General features: G+C 45.0%; 3 protein-coding genes across 3 annotated transcripts in view; 2 read left to right on the forward strand and 1 right to left on the reverse strand.

The window, feature by feature from the left end:
* The window catches only part of LOC143182840 (uncharacterized), a 51,938-nt gene extending 38,085 nt beyond the window's left edge, over nt 1–13,853 (reverse strand). Inside the window, exons 1-3 of the mRNA XM_076384120.1 lie at nt 13,468–13,853; nt 9,085–9,184; nt 5,966–6,128 (exon numbers count right to left, since the gene is read on the reverse strand). Of these exons, the coding sequence (XP_076240235.1) occupies nt 5,966–6,128; nt 9,085–9,184; nt 13,468–13,708 (504 nt within the window). The 5' untranslated portion in view covers nt 13,709–13,853. The remainder of the gene's footprint in view (nt 1–5,965; nt 6,129–9,084; nt 9,185–13,467) is intronic.
* On the forward strand, nt 583–5,536 carry LOC143182841 (uncharacterized). Its single transcript, XM_076384121.1, has 3 exons — nt 583–1,110; nt 3,053–3,482; nt 4,664–5,536. Exons 1-2 carry the CDS (start codon nt 993–995, stop codon nt 3,313–3,315), a joined length of 381 nt encoding a protein of 126 aa, XP_076240236.1. The 5' UTR covers nt 583–992; the 3' UTR covers nt 3,316–3,482; nt 4,664–5,536.
* On the forward strand, nt 9,669–11,767 carry LOC143184154 (uncharacterized). The gene is made up of 2 exons (XM_076386187.1): nt 9,669–10,052; nt 11,474–11,767. Exons 1-2 carry the CDS (start codon nt 9,669–9,671, stop codon nt 11,765–11,767), a joined length of 678 nt encoding a protein of 225 aa, XP_076242302.1.
* Nucleotides 13,854–16,020: the final 2,167 nt, after the last annotated feature.

Genomic DNA, 16,020 nt, shown 5'->3' on the forward strand with positions numbered 1-16,020 from the left:
AAGATCCCGTTAATTCCTTTCGTGGAGTAAAATCGCCTGATTTCCCTCGCGAACTGCATTTTCCTGGCGCGCGATTTCGCTTTAAGGATTATCTTGAAGTACCATCGATAGACTCAGGTATTCTACTTTGGAAAATATATTACGTAGAATCGAAATCTTGATAGCAAAATCGTCGTGTCGATAGAAACCTAGAGATGACGGTATTTCGTAGATGTCGAGGCTAAAAGGATCCTCAAATGTGATTCGTTGCAAAATCGACCTAGCGACCGCGAGCTCGAGGACAGACAGACTTCTATATATCTACTGTGACTCCTAGGATATGGAAATCCTTCTAAGAAAATTTTCAGGCGAAAAACTATCTTCTATTTCTTGCCTCAGCCCAGTAGAAAAACGTCTTCAAAACAATTCAATTTAGGGGTGAGAAATCTTCACCTGGGTAAAAGTCTAAGTTATGTAGCTAATCTTTAAAGAGGTTCTAGAGTCTACTATCCGTAAATGTAATTGTTCATCGCCAATTCGACAGATGATCTAACAAGATACGAATACCCCGTAATCGATCTCCACCACAACGGTATTCGCACATCTAGCATGCAAATCAAATTGGAGACTGAGTCAAGCGTGCCAGGCGAGGAAAGCTCTGAGCTCCCAAACCGACCGACACGTTGGGGAAATCAGAACATTGCGGCCAGCAAATCTGCTCATTGGACTTCTCCGCGTCTGTATCGATAACAATTCATAGCTATTAACAGCAGTCCCCAAAATTTATGAAGTAATCTTGGAAGCGCAGGTTCGAAGAGTCGAGTGGACAACGTGGAAGGTTAAGGGACGACGGAATCCGCGCTGGGAGTCGCGTTTAACGAGCATTTGCTGGCATTAAAGCGAGTCCAGGGATTATCGGGCTGCACGGTTCACGGACAATTATACGTAGCGGTACGACGGACGAAATCCGACGACAAAGGCCGGACGAATTAGCGAGAGCGCCGCGGCGGCCGATGGACATGACTCGTGCAATTTACCTCGAGCGCTGTGCACCGGGTCGATCGTGGCGAACGCGCACCGTGTCTCTTGCACGCGATCGTGTCAGCCTTAGTCTCGTGTTACAAAGAAAAAGTAGAGCCACCTTTGGTATAGATAATGAGCGTACAAGCTGGCTACTTAGTAACTCGAGCACTCGAGCTCCGCGTTCGAGAATAGGGTTGGGCCTACGCCTCGACATCTGGCATGCATCCTCCGCAACCATACCGTGGACACGTCCCTGCTCGCGCTTGCATTGTGCACTTTGTGCTAAAGCTTAAGTATAGTTTCGCCATCTGAAAGAGGATCTGCGGTCGCGAGCACCGGTTCGCGGCGAGCAGCCTCGGGACCGTTCGGTCCGCCAGAGTCACGATAATGCCACCAAACACGATGCGGTTTATTCTCCCTTTGCGGGTTTAGAAAGAACGAATTCTGATCGTTTACCGAGCGAACGCGAAGTACTGGAGCAAATATTGGCACAGACCGCGCCGACAAAGAGACTTCGAACATGGGCTCGCTTGCATCACAGGTCAGAGAGATTTGCGAGCGACGCCAATGCACTGGCCGCCTTGTGCCCTAAGGGCTTCCGCTGGGCGGGCGAACGGTGGCAAAGGGGGCGGACAAAGCACTTCTCGTTGCCCCTGAACCTTTACTGCTCGCCAGCAATCGTGAACGATGTCTTTCCTCGCGGTTAAAGGGTTTCTAAGGAACAACCATCGCGAGAACCTACCTTTACCACTTCTCGTAGCTTTTGCATTTCTATTGCTTCCCTCTTGCGTTTTGACTCCTTGGGTACCGATAAATGATACCTCAGCGCACAAATTATATAGCCAGCCTTAGAATGCAGCAAGACCTGCAGCAAGACTAGTCACTCCCGCGATTATTAATAGTATCTATTATATTTAAGGTTGATTACACGCCATTAAATTAAGCAAAAAGCTCCCTCTAACCGTAAAGTGTTTTGAAAAAAGTTCGTAGGTTACATCAATAAAATCCAGAGCTGATAAGCCTGTATCGCTCTCCTTCCCGGCAGGATGTCAAAAAGATAAACGCAACTGGACGCCCTAATGACGGCAATAAAGTCCATGCGATAAAGAGACCGAGCGTCATTGCCGGTCTGGTTTCTTAACGATCCAAGTATTTTTTTTCGCGCTCGATCGACCAAAGGGTTACCAAGCCCCGAATATACCCGTCAAATCGTCCGATCGCACTGCGTAGTGTCGCGGACGCGATGCGCGATAAAGGCTGCAGAAATTTTCGTGTGCGAGCGTGGGGTGTCGAGTGGCTGTCGGAACCGTTTATCGCGAGCGATCACAGCTACGAGCTGGACGAACCGGAGCGTGAACGTTGAAAGGAGAGGACGAGTCGAGAGGGACAGCAGGCTAAATTAATGCCGCCGCCTCGAAATGCACCTTTTCGGGGCCGCATAGCGCCTCTCGCCCCCTCTGATCCTCGGTAATGTCATTTCCTTCAAAAACCCTCCCTCGTTTAAACGAGACACCTCTCGACCGAGAACCCTTCCTCTTTTCCCTCGATGGCCCGCGGCGCTGCGCCGTTCCCGTTGCTCGTCCAGCTGCGCTCGTAAAATGCGAGGGAGAGCGCTCGAAGCTCGCGAAAAACCGGTGTCTCCAGTCGTTTCGTCCAGAGGACCGCATTTTCCTTGACCCCGGACCACGTACCGCCATGCGTCCACGTCCACTGTATGCTAAATAATGTGAAAAAGCAAGAATGCCAAGCGAGACTCGCGTCTCGTTAGACACGCTTTTTCCTCGGATTTGCATACACCGTTTTTCCTCCGCTCCGCTGAACTACTTTGCTTCGCGAAATTGCGAGCTTTATGCAAATTCCCTTGTTATTTTTGTTGGCGTTAGTTTGAGAACCGATGGCTTCTCAAATTTTAATGCTTATCGAGTAGCTAGAGCTCTATTAACCCCGACTCGGTAAATGTTCAATTTCTGCGTTTAAATATTCTATAAATGTATGCTAAGTTTGAATTTCTCAATATTTTATTATACCTGTCTATCATCTCAACTTCCAGTTTTCATGAGTCCAGAAAAGGAAAATTCTCGGCTATATCGTCCGTATCACCACGGAACGACGAAAACTCGTTTTAGTTTCCGGTCGAGGAAACTGTGGCCATCAAAACACGGGCAGAATTCCGCCGGGCGGAGAAGGTGCTCTCGGTGGAATCCTCTAAGCGCGCGGTGGCTGCTATCGAGCACGCGTGAAATTAAAATCAGGTCACTGCCGCTGACTACCGTCGGAACGACCGCTCGTCTCCTCTCGGTATTTTCAGCCTGACTTGAACGTCCTAGGTTCGCGTGCGCGAAACAGTGCACCGTGTCACACAACGATCGATGGAATTAATGGATCCGCCCGTGCAACTGTAAACGAGCCTTTTTGCGGAAAACCACCAACGTTAACGCGCGCACCGTCACTGACTGGTTGTCCTACCATTTGGAATAATGGTACTAGAGTTTCCAGTTTGCAGTTCTGACGTCACTCTAGCTTTTTAGTGACACTAAATATAGTAAGAACCTTCAACCCCAGAACCGCGACTATTTAAAAAATATAGTTAATCAGTAGGAGTACTTCAATCACCCACATATGCTTCGTAACGTTCTCCATTGTTGCGTTAAAGCTGAAAGTCAACTCAAAGCAGAAGTGTTTAGGGACAAACAAGCGTGCAGATCTCTAGCAGCGATTCCCCTAAGCGAGACACGTTGATGACTCCAGATTTAAAGATCTACGCTTTGACGAAGGTATCTGGATCACGGCCGAAAGAGAAAAATGCATAAGCAGGGCGGGCGCGGGCATGAATGTTTGAAATCGCGGGACAAGGGGGCAGGAGACTGAGGAGTCATCGTAAAAGGGCGGAACACGGTCGTAAAGTTGAACTCGCGCCGGGTGTTCACCGAGGCCCGTGCCCGCGAGTCGTTTGACCTACATTGTTCCGACTGAAGTCGACGCGGGCGTTTGCAACAGAGCAACACGCTCGGAGGCGAGCTAAAAACCGAACGTGCACCGTAGATTTCGGGCCACGATCGCGCGCGTCCCCGCTTCGCTTTTGCATATTCGATCGGTACCCGATAGGAGCTCGCCTCATTCGAAACGAACACGAACGGAGCTCGTGTCAGCTGCAGTCGATAGATGGTGGCGCATTCCTCTCTCTCTCTCCTGTTACACGCACCATCGGTTCACCGATACTTGCCACAGCCGCGCTCTTAACGGTGCTTTCAAATTGCAATCACGACCGTTTGCATTTTAATTTGCCCCTCGACAATACCAGAGAAATTATTTTAATTTTTATTGCCCTTTTGAGGGGTTGAAGACCACTTTTACGAATTTTTGAGGCCTATTCTGGCGAGGGAAAAATTTTACTGCTGATATAGTAGTAACTACAATAGAATGATAGATATTTTCCATTATATAATAGAGAACATAGCGAAAGAGTAGTTTAGCATTTTTTATGACAAAAACTACAGAATTTGGTGACAACCTATTTCAATAGATAGATTAATGTTCCTTCTTCCCAGTTATGCAAACATATTCTCGTATAAAAGTAAATAGATATATCTGCCAATCACTTCTAGAACTGTTTAAAAAATTTTTTAAGCAGTCTCTTAATAGTCCATATTCTATCTTTCAGAAAGACATTTGAATTAGCCCGCCAGAGACGCCTGAAGAACGTAAACCAGCGAGCGGAAGAGTAGAAATGAATAGCTGAGTATGGGCGCAAGGGAACATAAGGCCTACTTTAGTTCAGACGATTCCCATGTTCTCGTGAAAAATTTAACTGCTTTAACCGTGGCTTTTTATGAAACGATCTCGCGTCGGCAAAGGTCCAAGCAAATAAAATAAAAGTCCCCCTTTAGCCGCTGTTAATGCCACATAATGGAAAAACAGTGTCCGAGGGTGCATTGTTGCAGCGTGTCGCATTCGTCCGTCAGACAACCGATTCGAGGGGGTTGCCCATTATCTTTTTTCCCTCCACTCACCCTCAGCCTACGCTCTCCCATCCCCCTTCGTTATTTCCAGGAGGACGTGTTTGGAAAAGAGCGAACTCGCCACTTTCCCGACACATAAAAATAGCCCTTGGACAGTCCCGACAACTTAAGGCAGGGGAAAGAATTGTGATTCGTGAAAATAAGAGGATTAAAAGCTAGACGATGCAACAGAATTGCAATACTACAGAAGACTTACTGTTGGCGTGCAAGAGAATTTTTCAACGAATACGGTTTTCTTTCTCTGTGTCGGCTTTTTGAGTGAACCTACAGAGTCTTTGAACGATTTAACGCTGAATTTGTTGCAATTTCAACCGAGAAAATAGACATACTGACGTAGAAACGATTTACTCGTTGTTACACAGGAAACTTCAGAATACCTTTGACTGTTCCATTTTGTACCATAGATTCAAGCCAAAGCATCCTACTTTTCAATCAAATATTTACAACTCATACCCTATTCAATACACCTGTGTATCATGTAACTTCTGCACGATTCAATAAAAATATTTATAACATTTTCACGATTTTTACTTTCCATGTATCTACGCATATTTTTTGAAGGTCATCATCTCCCCGCACTTCGATCTGCATTAACACCCCAGCGAACACTCGTTTTGTTGTCGAATTATATGAAGTAGAATGAGCTCAAAGTCATGATCTAGCTAAGCTGAGATTCAGGGCAATTGGGGCGCGAGAATTCCGTTTTCCACGCTAGAGAACGCGCCTCGATTTTCGAACGGGCGTTTTATTTATGCATAACGCCTGTCTGAATTAACCACCGTCGAATTATCGACGAGGTATCGATTTTCGAATATGGTAGGGGCACCTGTTCGGTGACCTAAACCCTGAAGAGTCTCCGATACGCGCATTTTTTCGCCGTCTATAAAGAACTCGTCATGCGACTATTTATAGTCTAGCTTTCCAGTAGAAAAATATGTACTTACGTCTTGGGCCGAAAGGATCCTCGTGGCGGCTTGAATAGTAGTGCTTCCCGAACGGGGACGATAATGCAAAGATTCGGCGGTATTGTCTCGCGAACAGACACTCCTGTACCAGGGCAATCCACTCGAGCTGTCTCGTCTGTTCCGATATTTCCTCCACACGTGCCTGTGGAACAGAACAAAACGCCGTCGACTCTTTGAATATTCGATAAACGTCCGTTCTGTCTCGAGGCTGCAGTAAAATCGACCTCTTCCACACAAGATGAAGCGCTACTTTCATCAGGTAAGTGTTGCGGCACAAGATTGATCTTTCCCACATTGTAGCATACGTGGAGCTTTCATGGATAGCTATTTCTTTTGACAGATTGAATAGGCGAATGTCGTCTTGAATTTTTTATTGTCGCTTTCTAATATGTTGATAATATATATTTGTCACTTATAGTAGGAGTATCTATAAATCTGTTGATATTCGATACATTGTTTTAATAATAAAGTTAATCTAATCATGATAAACTGCTTTGGTGGATCTCTTGATATCTTAAAAACAACAACCTGCACTCAACTGATATTTAACTTTACAGTACAAGTGTGGAGTATCACAGTTCTCTTTTGCAAAGTACCACGTATCATTCTTCAAACATCAGCAATCACACTCATTGCACTACACTTTTGTGATATGAATTTATCAAAGGATAGTAATATAATTTAAGACACATCGTCTCATGCAGCAACAAGTAAACACAAAGACTCAGGTAAAAACGAATACTGAATATGCATGAACATTAATGTATAAGGCAAGACTGAATATACATATACGATAAGAAACGAAATCTCACGTTTGAATACTGAATGGACACTGGATGGAAGCTATGCACGAACTGAATAATACCAGGTAGGTGTATCTGTTTTGGAATCGGGATGGGGTGAAACTTGCTGATTGGTTAATTGCAAAGACTGTGACTTTGGAAAGCGTGATGATCATAGGACATAATTAGTAGTGTTTATCATAGCAATACGACTCCCGTAATTCAACGCGTTCCTCTCTCAGGTAGAAACCTTTAAATGACCTATATCGACAGAATCCAAGGATCGTCGAAATTATAAATTTACAGGCCACTTAGCTCCACTAAAACTGACACGTAAAGCAAAAGATACTTTGTGAAAACGGGTTCGCAAAAAGTCTGATTTCCAAACCAGCAGACGCTCCTTTTGACTCTATAAATATTCGCGCCATAATATTACTAACCCTGAATGCTCTGAGTTCTTTACCCCCTTGTGCCGTGTACTGTATGCTACTTGAGTCCACCGCGACCCTTTCAGCTTTTACGAAGTATTCTTACAATCGCAAAAGTAGCGTTGATAGAAAGTTCACTGAGTCCGAAGACATGTACAGGATATAAAGGATTAGGAAACATTCGTTACATTCGTCGTGGTTTTCTTTATGATTTCCCCAAAAGAAACGTTGCAGTGAAAAAGTCAACGTCCGCAAAGGGTGAACTTGTACCTACGTATCATGAAAAAAACAAAAAAAAAACAGAAAATGAAACAGCGGGAAAATTGTTCCATTACAAAGGACGATTCTTCGCAGTGGTTTTTGTGCGCGTTGAAACGCCTCAAAATTGAAATAGTTAAAAATGAGTCTACCCCCACCGTGGTGGCTTTTAATGAATCAGCGACTGGCCAACGTTTTAATTAGTAACAATTTCTGCATGCACGCGACCACGCACGCTCGTAGTCCAACGCATAAGCATTTCGAGACTCCACAGAACAACGTCGACGATTGTTTCAAACATGAAATCTCGAAATCACTGAGGATCGTATAATTTCGACGCGGTACAACTCGTTCCTCGGTAATAACTTCGATTCACGTTCGCAAGCATTTGAACAACCATCGAATAAATTGCCCCTGCCTGTTCTCTCGAATGGACCGACGTAATCCTCTTCCCGGCGTCGCAATTTCTGCAATAACGCGGGATTACTCGATGCACTCTTGGTTACAGCGAAAATTTGCGAGTTTCCGGGATACTCAGGGCTATCGGTTTTTATTGTAAGGCCGGCATTAACGGGCCGCCGGCTTAGGCCGAGGTTAATTTTTTGGGATCAAGGGATCGGACGGAGCCTGAATTTTATATACGAGGTAGTCGGTTCCGTGAAAACTGAAGGGAAATATTACCTCCCAGGTCATTACACCATTTAAGTAGACACTAGCATGATGGTTTTACGAAAAGGAAAAATCGAAAAACTCATGAACGACATAAAAATTCAGCGCAACAGTCTATACATTATCAAAGCCAATTCTTGCAAATTTAATAGTTCCGATTTCTAAGCCGAGTGATTCAGTGGAGATTGTAGCTTCACGATAGAAACGATCCCTTGACGACTGCAACTCTTCAGTATCAGTAGTAGAAAGGGTTAAGCACGGATTCGGTGATCGATACCTTGTAAAGGAGAAGAGAACGCGATAGCCAGTCGAGGGGATCGATCGATCACGCGAACTTCCAGGCAAAGGTGAGTGTTACGATCGCAAGTAGATTCGACAGTGATCGAGTCGTGCGTGTCGCTGACTTAGTCTTTAATTGCTCCCATTAATCAACGTCGGGGCTTTCGCTTTCATGAAGCAACCACGAGCGTGTCGTCTTGTTCACGGTTATAACGCGACCATAGCCAGTACCGTTAACTTATTCGCTGACTTAACGGTCTTCCGAGCTGGTTTCGCGAGGATAGAGGCGAATCTTGTTCCTGTCCTTTGATGGTAACTTCACCTGCTGTCAGGGTTTAGGATTTATTTGGGAGGTGCAGGTGAACGACCTCAACATCGTGTAAGAGGAGTAAATAATGAGACATTTATAAGAGTATGAGATGCAAGACCTGTTCTGATGATAAAATTATCTCAATTGTCACATATACTTTCGAAATTTGAAATAAAAAAAAAGAGTATACGTTTAAAAAAAAGGAGAAGAATATATTTAAATAATGCTGCAAAAATTAAGTATCCTTTCTGTTCCTTTTTTGAAAGAATCTACAGCTGTTGGCATGATACAAGATGTTACAGAATAAAGAAGAAGCGTGAGGAAGGGAAAGTTTGAAGCATATTTCGGAATAAAGTAACCATGTTCCCTTACCTGACGCCGAAGGCAATTCCCAGCGCAACGATCAGCGGCAGCAACGTGGAGATACACGCTAGAAAAACTGTCTGTATATCTGAGAAACCGGCGAGTATACCTGTAAAACGTGGCAGCGTTACTTTTAACATTTACAGACTGTAAAGAATCATTGCTAGAAAAGTAACGTATTAATAATAAGTTTTACGAATGAAGGGTCTGAAGTCATCTGACAGAGTACCACCCGGGCCATGGCCACTTCGATGTCGCCAATTAAAATATACGAGCAGTGCAAACGAACATAATGAACAAACACGCGTCCCTCTTAGGAGGGAGGCACATGCTTGTCTACTTTCCACGACGAATGCTTCAAGGAGATTGCAATATGACATCCATTTAAAAGTAACTAGACAAAACCTACTATTTTTCCAATCTTCCATCTAGAATTCATACTTTGTTCATAAAAGAATCAATAACAATTGTTCAAGATTCTAACCCTAATCTTCGAGTCCAACTATCTCCATCAATAATGGAAAACCTATCGACAAGTCGATTTCCATTGACTAAAAGGGGTATGGCTAACAGACAACCTCAATACCAATAAAATGAGCGAATGTTTTGCGGAAGGGTTGACCATGAGAGCCATGGAGGAGGAAGATAGGTGGATGTACTGTTATTTCCAAAAGCTGGCGTCACTGTACCGGAAGACACCTTGTTTGTGGAAGAAGGACAACAAGCATTATCTCGATATCGATCACAGACACCGCGCCTACGACCGTATTCACAAAGAAATAGCCTTGCCTGGAGTGACTGTCGTTGAAATTGTTCTAAGAATCCGCCAAATGAGACGACTATACGTGGAGGAGCTGAAGAGGCTGCTGGAGGCCAAGTCGAGCGGCTATTGCTACAGAATCTCGTTCCCCTGGTTTTACGATCTGCATCGATTCCTCTATCCCTACCTGGATTATGACGAGGCGGTCGAACTACATGTTCGTATCGATAAGTTCGTTATTCACAATTAGCATAGATGGTTTTCGCTGGTAACCCAGCCGTAGCTTCTCGTTACGCGGTTCTAGGTGATTCATGGAATGCTCTTAATTCTCCGATTACAACGGTGCCCTCAGTCATGGGGTAACGAGGTTAATATTGACAGAAACCTCAAATACTTTTCCAATGGTAGAGAAGGAGATAATTCTATGACATGCAAATTTATAGAATTCTTCTAGTTGGTAGTAGCGTTCAAACTCTACTACTTTCATCTATATCTATTATATAATAACAAAGATCCAACTCCCACTAAATAAATCATCGATTCCAAAATCCGTTCCCAAGTACTCTACAAAGTCAATGCAACATTTTTATAATCTCTGTTGAGTCTAGTCCATCCCACGATAAGTACATTTCGCGTGGGCTCGTAAAGCGCGTCTGGGAGAGGAAAGAATTTTCAAAACTAATAAACGACCGTCGAAATGGCGATATACGAACGATTTTGGCGCAGAGCCCCGCGTATAAAGCGACCGACCGTAAATATTTAAAAATAGATTTCCTATTCCGTACAATTTCCGCGCTATTATCCCCCGCCGTCGTGAAATTTACGAGTTGCAGTTAAGATTCGATTCCACGCAATTTCTAGAACCTGGGAGCCATTGGCGAGCCAGGGGAAACAGACGAGGAGAATCTTCCTCGAAATCCACGAAACTGCCGCTGCGACGGTTGCCCCCTACGAAGCAGAGAAGCCGACGACGATCGTTTCTTGCCGTCTGCCCGAGCTTTCGGCACCCTCGGTACAACCAGTTTCCCCGCTGTCTCGTTGCCAGAGGTCAGGATTCGCCCTCGAACTTGCCCTGGCTCCTGCAGCAGGATTATCAGCGCGAGAAGCCAGCCCAGCGGACCTTCTTTTCGCAGCGTTTGCACTACCATCAATGGTTCGAGTTCCTACCACGAAAAGCTGGGACGCCGTGGGACAGGGAGAAACGGCGAATTAACTGCGACCAGACAGGTTGATCGATGATGCAAGGAGGGTGAATCAACCCTTTTGGTCCCGATTTAATCACCAGTTATTCGGGGAATTTCGATGGTCACTGGTGGTTCGTTAGTTGGGCGAGACTAAAGGGATGTTTCATAGAATATGGATGTAATTCTACGGGTATATTTAATGGAAACGGGAGTAGATAAGAGAATTGATGAACTGATACATAGATAAATGGATAAACGGCTCTGAGAGTATATAGATAGCTAGACGAATAAATAGAGATGTAGGTAGATAATTAGATGAATCAGAGGTAAATGTTAACTGGTAACGTTATTGTGTTATTTGACATTTAATAGGTACTGCAACTATCAAAGCACTATTGAATACCTTTAATTAATTTACAAAGAAATAATAGTCCTATTATCGTCACTAAAACAGGAAAACTGTCACGAATTCACAATCTGTGGATTACGCGAGTCATCGACCAGCGATTCTTGTGGAACCAATTCGGACCATTACGGGGCCTTCTCAACAGCTATCACTCATTGTTTGCGGAAATTGGATAAACCTCTAGCCCTCAAGGCGCAAGCGGAAATCCAGAGAATCTTGACAAGCCACGTGGATGAGTCGAAAGTACTGTTTGAAATACTGTTACTCCTCCAATTAACAACCTCCTCAACAGTTCTTTCATATTATTTCATAGATCAAAAGAAGGGCACCACCGTAACCTAACAATGCTCCTCCAACAAAATCTTGAGATGTCCAAATTAATGAAACACCTTGAGAATACGAAATCGCCTAAAGAGGTGAGCTTCCCGATTGATTCAATGGACATTTGCTTAAAAATAACGCGCTCGAATCTTGCCATTCCAGCGTCAAGACATCGAACTATTCTCGAACCGTGTCGTACGGTTTAAAAAAGCCCCGTGGTCGATCACGGATACCGTTTTCACCCTCATCCCTGCGCACACAGACACCCGAAGCTCTCATAAATATTGCAAAAAAGGCCTGGCGGTGTGAGTGGCTCGCGAAGAGCATGAATATCTAACGACAAAAAGCTTCAATCGGCGACTGAGTTTCGTCGTATATCACGGGTGTAGCGGCCGCGGATGGTATCGATCCGACTTCAGTAGACCGCAGCGTTACGATTAGTATTCCGGCTGTGTCGCAGTCGACCGGTCGGACAAGGATGAGCATGGCAAGATTTGCTCGGCTGGAAGCCCCTGCTGCTCCTGATAACGGGTTATCCTTCGATCGAAAGATATCCCGTAAAAAGCGCACGTTCGAGACGTTATTAGTGAGAGGCTCGAACACGATCCCTCAGCAACGCGTTGATACCTAACGCCTCTGCGATGGAATAAAATCACATCCGGCAAACTAATCTCCAATGCTTCTTGTGTAATGGAAACCGTAGATTAAACACGAGAAACGATTTTATTGGACAGTGTCGACAAGAAGTTCGCAGAAAACGAATAACGAATTGCAAAATTTTTATAGTTGATTTATCTCTTTTTTTTTTCAAAATTTGTAAGGTGATAAGTCTCTGAAGTTTTTTTTGGCAATATTTCGAGGGTGAAAGCGCTTCAAGTGTTTCTCAAGTAAAAGCAATTTCCCAAATTCCTTCAATCTGAAAACGGAGCAACCTGTGTGTAACGAAGCCTGACCCAGAAAGGAGTTTCACACAATTTTAGAACAAAGTCTCCTGGTTCGATCCTCGGGAGCAGCCGATGAACCTCGAACTCTTTGATACCCCAATTTCCTGCAAAATCCAAGAAGTGGATGTCGACTAACACAGCCATCGAGGGCGATATTCGTCCAATTGGGAAATAAGTCGACGAAGCAGTAATAAATTCAGGAAACGAAGAGAACATCATAACTCTATCTACCATAAGAGATGGAAACCGAGAAGAGATCTCGAGATCCGTGGTTGGAGGTACAAAGGTAATCCTCTTTACACCCCAAAAGATTCGACCTTCGAATAACTCGAAATCTAGAGTATCCCAAGTTTTCGTCTCTCGCAAAACCACCAACTAGTTGGTGACTGAAAAAGAGCAATGCAGTGAAAACCGAACAGCGTAAGTTCCATTTGATAGCGTGAACATTTAATCCAATGGAAGCTAGTCATCGGTCAAAACCGAGGCAACAGTTACCGAGTGAACAAAGCGCGATCGAAGGGCGCCGAATACCCAGCACGACTGGAAAGGCAATTTTTGTCGAAGGGACATCAAAGTGATTCCATTGGCGAGCCAGGGGGATGATAAAAAGGACGATCGGCGAGAGGGAATTGAAAAGAGCGGCGCTGTGACGCGAATAGAACGAAGGGAGTCGCGATGATACGTTCCCAGAGCGACAGCGGCCTAATGCAGTCCCATTAGGCCCGGCTTTGACCATGTAACACGCGCTAACCGTATTCACAGGCTCTTATTACTTACTGTGATCGAGCTCGTCGTGTTCCGCGAGGTATCCCGTTACATTGTAGATGTGATGGTCGGGTTTAGCGGTGCTGGTGACCGCAGCTCCACCCGCTACTGTCGTGGACGGATTAGTAGGGATCGCTGTGCCTGCGCTAATCGCAGCGGCAACCGCGCTGGGTGGCGACGAGGATATCGTCGATACCAAATTCATCGTGGTGGTCGAGTTCTCGGCCTTCGTCGCATTCATCTCGCTCGTCATCCTCGGCTTATGCTGGCATACCACCTCTGTCCAGGACGCGCGGCTTCGAGCAGCCTCGTTCTTATCTCCGTCGGACGGCACTAGTTACGACTCATCGATCCAACGTCCAATTCGCGATCACTGTTCAGTTACGCTTCACGGAACACCGATTAAATCCACTGTGCGACAAACTTCTCACAATGGATGCAAAAGACCTTGGGACCGGTTCGGGGAACCTGAAATGGAATTGACAGGGATCCAGGACTCTGGGCTTTGCATTTCTTCCAGAAGCACTCATGGCCCCACGCGATTTATCAGCAAATTGTGAACACGATTTACTGACACTTCCCGTGGGACCGTTTCATCGAACGAATAAGGTGCCAGCGATAGTCAAATTCCGAGACGAATCGAACGAATCTTTCATAATTCCTGACCAACCTGTGATTCTTCACCCTTAGCCAAGGTTTTGCTAGTGGATGAAGACGGCACGGGAGAAGAAATCCCTGCGAGGGTCGGAGATCCTTGTTTGCTCTTGTCTTTCTCGCGGTTTTCCTCTTTCTGTAGTCACCACGGTCCTCGGTTCAATTTCGCCGACGTAGAAGGCGATCCTGCTGACGTCCGTTAGCGGCCGAACGAATTTTGCTCATTCTCGCTGCGTTCCTCCCCGGAGAGAAGCGTTTCTGCAACAGAAAAAGGAAGCCCGTGCCTCTGGAGTGGCCGTGTAATTTCATTTCCTGCCGGGGAATTCATCGACCGCCGCGAGATTACTCCCGTCGCGGTTACCAGAGGGTTGGAGGACGTTAACGGGAGGAATCGCGCGATTTCGAGCGGTTTGTGTCCTCGGTCGCGACGTCTCACTCGATCATTATCGTCGTTAACTGCGCTGTTCTCGAGAGAAATCTTTTTCAAGGTCGTTTAACCTTGCCTCTTCGTCCCTACTGTCTTTCTTTCGTTTCGAGCGTAAGACTCCCCTGAGACCTCGTGTCCCTACGTTTCACGTTAGCAGTAATTCTCTATCCTTATCTAAACATACACTTGTCAATCTCTTCTATCTTCTTTTCTCTCCCTCACGATGAAGGAATGAGGAAGGACGAACTTCTCCTAGGGATGAATTAAGGATTAGGATATATGTATCATGAAGAAAGCATTAGAAGCAAATACCAAAAAAGTATTTTCTGCGGTAAGACGAATACCAGTGATTGACTTGTCTGTCACCCACGAAGACCACTGATAAATTCGAATGTCAAACTTCTAATGTGCTTCACTCTTCCCAAGAGTCCAGTTCCACTCTACCCAAGTTTATCTTTGACCTTTCTATACCCGTATCTTTCTTTCTTCCGTCAAATGGCCCCCACTTTTGTAGGAACCTATCTATTTAACTTTTTGTCCAAAATGTACTCACATGACCCAGAATCAATTGGAACACTCTCGAATGTAGAAGCTATCATCGAATTGAGCCAGTGATCCGTGTCAGTACGAGACTGATTTTCCCATTTCCACGAGCCTCCTGTCGTGTCGACTACGTGAGCGACACTGATTAGCAATAGATCTAGATCGAATTCAGGTTAGCAACGGGCAGGCAATTTCGGAATGGACCGTGTCCTGTACTCGCAACAGCGGTTTGCGAGGCGTGCACGCTCGATAATTAAACTTGCCCGATAGTTAACGTGGCATTGTTCCGCTAACAGTTTTCCGGGCAACGGAGTAATTATTCATAAGCGTAAGTTCGTAATGAACGTGTACACGCGTGCTGCAGGACCGACTAGAAATCTGGCTCCCGTTGACCAGCCCGCTTACCCTTGCGCTCTCCAATTCTCTCTCGGAAAATTCTGTCCTCGCTCTTGCCGAGCTGCATATAAATTCTAACTCAACCCACCGAGCGTAATGAACCCACGAATGGAACATTTCGGAATAGAAATATCACGAGTACGTAAAAATAGCACCGCGAAAAATAGAATACGAAAATAATAATTGAGAACAATATTGTAGTATGTGGAAGAACGTGAGTGTACTACAAACACATCAGAGGCTGTGGAGTTGAATGAGTATCCTACAAGTATGGTTTGGATGTTGTCCAATAGCATGTTGGAAAGTGGGTAGTAGAGATTGAGCATTTAGATTTAAGTATCAATTGAAAATGAAAAACAATTCTGGATACGACTCTAGGACATACATGATGGCCCCTGGTAAGACTGTGTCGCGAATATGAAATATTTAAGCGTGTAATTTATAAAATGAATGGTCCTTTAATCTCACTGTAAGGCGTATGTTATTATTAGCAGTAGTAATACTCTTAAGTGAATGTCGTAAATATTTAAGCCAGCCTTTTATCC

This window comes from Calliopsis andreniformis, chromosome 9, assembly GCF_051401765.1.
Source record: "Calliopsis andreniformis isolate RMS-2024a chromosome 9, iyCalAndr_principal, whole genome shotgun sequence".
Taxonomy (NCBI): domain Eukaryota; kingdom Metazoa; phylum Arthropoda; class Insecta; order Hymenoptera; family Andrenidae; genus Calliopsis; species Calliopsis andreniformis.

Excerpts from the sequence above, each read along its gene's own strand:
- LOC143182841 (XM_076384121.1), top strand. The coding sequence starts at position 993 with ATGGACATGACTCGTGCAATTTACCTCGAGCGCTGTGCACCGGGTCGA. Across the intron at positions 1,111-3,052 it reads TCTCGTGTTACAAAGAAAAA|TTTTCATGAGTCCAGAAAAG; the intron begins GTAGAGCCACCT and ends CTCAACTTCCAG.
- LOC143184154 (XM_076386187.1), top strand. The coding sequence starts at position 9,669 with ATGAGCGAATGTTTTGCGGAAGGGTTGACCATGAGAGCCATGGAGGAG. Across the intron at positions 10,053-11,473 it reads ACGAGGCGGTCGAACTACAT|GAAAACTGTCACGAATTCAC; the intron begins GTTCGTATCGAT and ends TCACTAAAACAG.